This window comes from Plasmodium relictum (genome assembly GCF_900005765.1).
Source record: "Plasmodium relictum strain SGS1 genome assembly, contig: PRELSG_00_v1_63, whole genome shotgun sequence".
Lineage (NCBI taxonomy): Eukaryota > Apicomplexa > Aconoidasida > Haemosporida > Plasmodiidae > Plasmodium > Plasmodium relictum.
This window is the reverse complement of record NW_021628720.1, coordinates 3,799-6,001: the sequence shown is the minus strand read 5'-3', so window position 1 is coordinate 6,001 and position 2,203 is coordinate 3,799. Positions and strand designations below refer to the sequence as shown.

At 18.0% G+C, this 2,203-nt stretch overlaps 1 protein-coding gene across 1 annotated transcript; it reads right to left on the bottom strand.

Annotated features, from left to right (window-relative positions):
* Nucleotides 1-826: 826 nt before the first annotated feature.
* On the bottom strand, nt 827-1,622 carry PRELSG_0005700 (fam-h protein; the record flags this gene model as incomplete). The annotated part of the gene is made up of 2 exons (XM_028676590.1): nt 827-1,303; nt 1,425-1,622. The coding sequence occupies 2 exons, from the start codon at nt 1,620-1,622 to the stop codon at nt 827-829; spliced, it is 675 nt and encodes a 224-aa protein (XP_028531245.1).
* Between the last annotated feature and the right edge of the window lie 581 nt (nt 1,623-2,203).

Here is a 2,203-nt window from a genome sequence, read left to right as displayed (position 1 = left end):
TTTTGTTAATTATTAATTTAAATATCTTTTTAAAAATTTAAAAAGATAAGATTAATAATTTTTGTATAATCAATGTTATATTTTAAAAATAACATTGAATAATATAAAGATTTGACTCTATTAATTGTTATAGTTTGTATATACTTTTAATTAAAAGAATAAGTAATTTTTTATAATTAAAAACTCATTTATAACAATTAAGGATATTTAAAAGAGTAATAAAATTTTACTCAGTCATAAATGCTCTTTATTAATTTGTTTGTTTAATACTCTAGCAAAGTCATTAAATGGCCAATTAATAAATCAGTGATCTATAATTCTTTTCTATATATCTGTATAGCAATTAGTGCACCATTAACTAGTCATCTAGTATGGATGCATTCATATTTAATATATAAAAAAGTTAATAGTAACTTTTATTAACAAATATTATAATAAGGATATATATTATAATAAGAATAAGATAAATTTTCTATTATATTAGATAAACGTCTCTTTAAAATGATTAGTGAGTCATGAATAATAAAAATATTAATTTCAGATACTTTTATTTAAAAAGTAATTAATGTTATATTAAATAAATTATTTCATTTCACGTAACATAATTTATAAAAGTTACGCATTTAATGCAAAATTTTTTTTAATATTAAAAAATATAGTAATGATTTCTATATATATTTTTTGTTAACTTACTTGCTCCACACCCATAAAAATGAATTGAACATAAAGTTATTAAATCGATGCTATAGAAATGTTTAATATACTTTTAATCTTGTATCATATTATTCTTTTCTTTAATGCACAAGAGTTTTAATTAGAAAGTTACTTATAATTTTCCTTTATGTTTTATTTTGATTTCTTCTATAATTAAAAGTACTGAAAATATTATAACAGATAAATTAATACCAAGAAAATATATTCTTTGAATTTCCATATCAGGATAATGGATATATATTATAGATAATAAAAAAGAAGTAAAAGATAAAATAGAAGCAAAATGTAACGAGCATGCCTTTAAAATATTATTATATTTTCCTAATGTTTTCTCATTATATTTTGGTTCTTTATCTACCTGTTTTGCCTCTATTTTACTTTCTTGTTCTGCATTTATATACTTCTCTGTTTTATTCTGTCCATTTCCTTGTTCTAATTCTGCTTCTACAATACACTGTTGTTCACATAATTTTAATTCTTCTTTTCCTTGTCCTGTCTTATATATTTTTTCCGCTAACAATCTATTAGCTCCTAAATTTAATACATTTTTTGAGTTATCTTTGTAGTTCCACGACCTAAAAGAATACCACTAAAATAGGAAAAATACATTTGGTGTAAAAATTTTTTTTTTCATATTAGTAAAATTTTTATTAGGAGAAATAGTAATAACAAAAAAATATAAATATTTTTAAGTAGTATTATTATCCTACATTATTAGAACATTGTAATACCCAAATTAAAAAGGAAAATATAAAAAACTTTATAAGAAAATCTAATGTATATTTTTTCTCTTTTTTATTGTATATTTTTATAGTTAGCATATCTGTGGTAATATAACCTCTATAAATGTAGGAATAAAGTCCTGGATATGCACTAATATTCGAGATAGAATTAATTTTCCTGTTCATTTATTTTTATTTTTAAAAATAATTAATATTAATAACTTAAATAAATAAAAATTAAAGTTTCAAAACTCAATGTAAAAATAATAAATGTTAAAATATTTATAAAAAAAAATATTTTAAAATATCTTAATTTTTCATTTAAAACATTTATAAGAATGTTCTTTTTAATATTATTAAAATACAATTGTATAATATATTTTGAACACTTATACATTAAATATTTAGCATTAAAATTGAATACATTTTTTAATAATTTCTTTAAAACAATTTTTTCATGTGTTAATAATTTTTTGTTTGCTATATAAAATAAAAAATAGATGAAATTTTAATAATAAAATTATAAATGAATAATATATTAAGAATAGTATTCATCAAACAATGTTAATAATTTCAGACCGTATTCTTTTGCTTAAGATAATATATGTATGTATTACTAATTCTGATAATAATAGAAAATAAAAATAGGAAAAATAAGAATAATTGCTTTATAATTTAAATTATAATTGCACTGTTAATTATTCTATAGTTTTTTAAGATATATTATATAAATTCTATAGTAACATAATGATGTTTTTTTTTTTTTT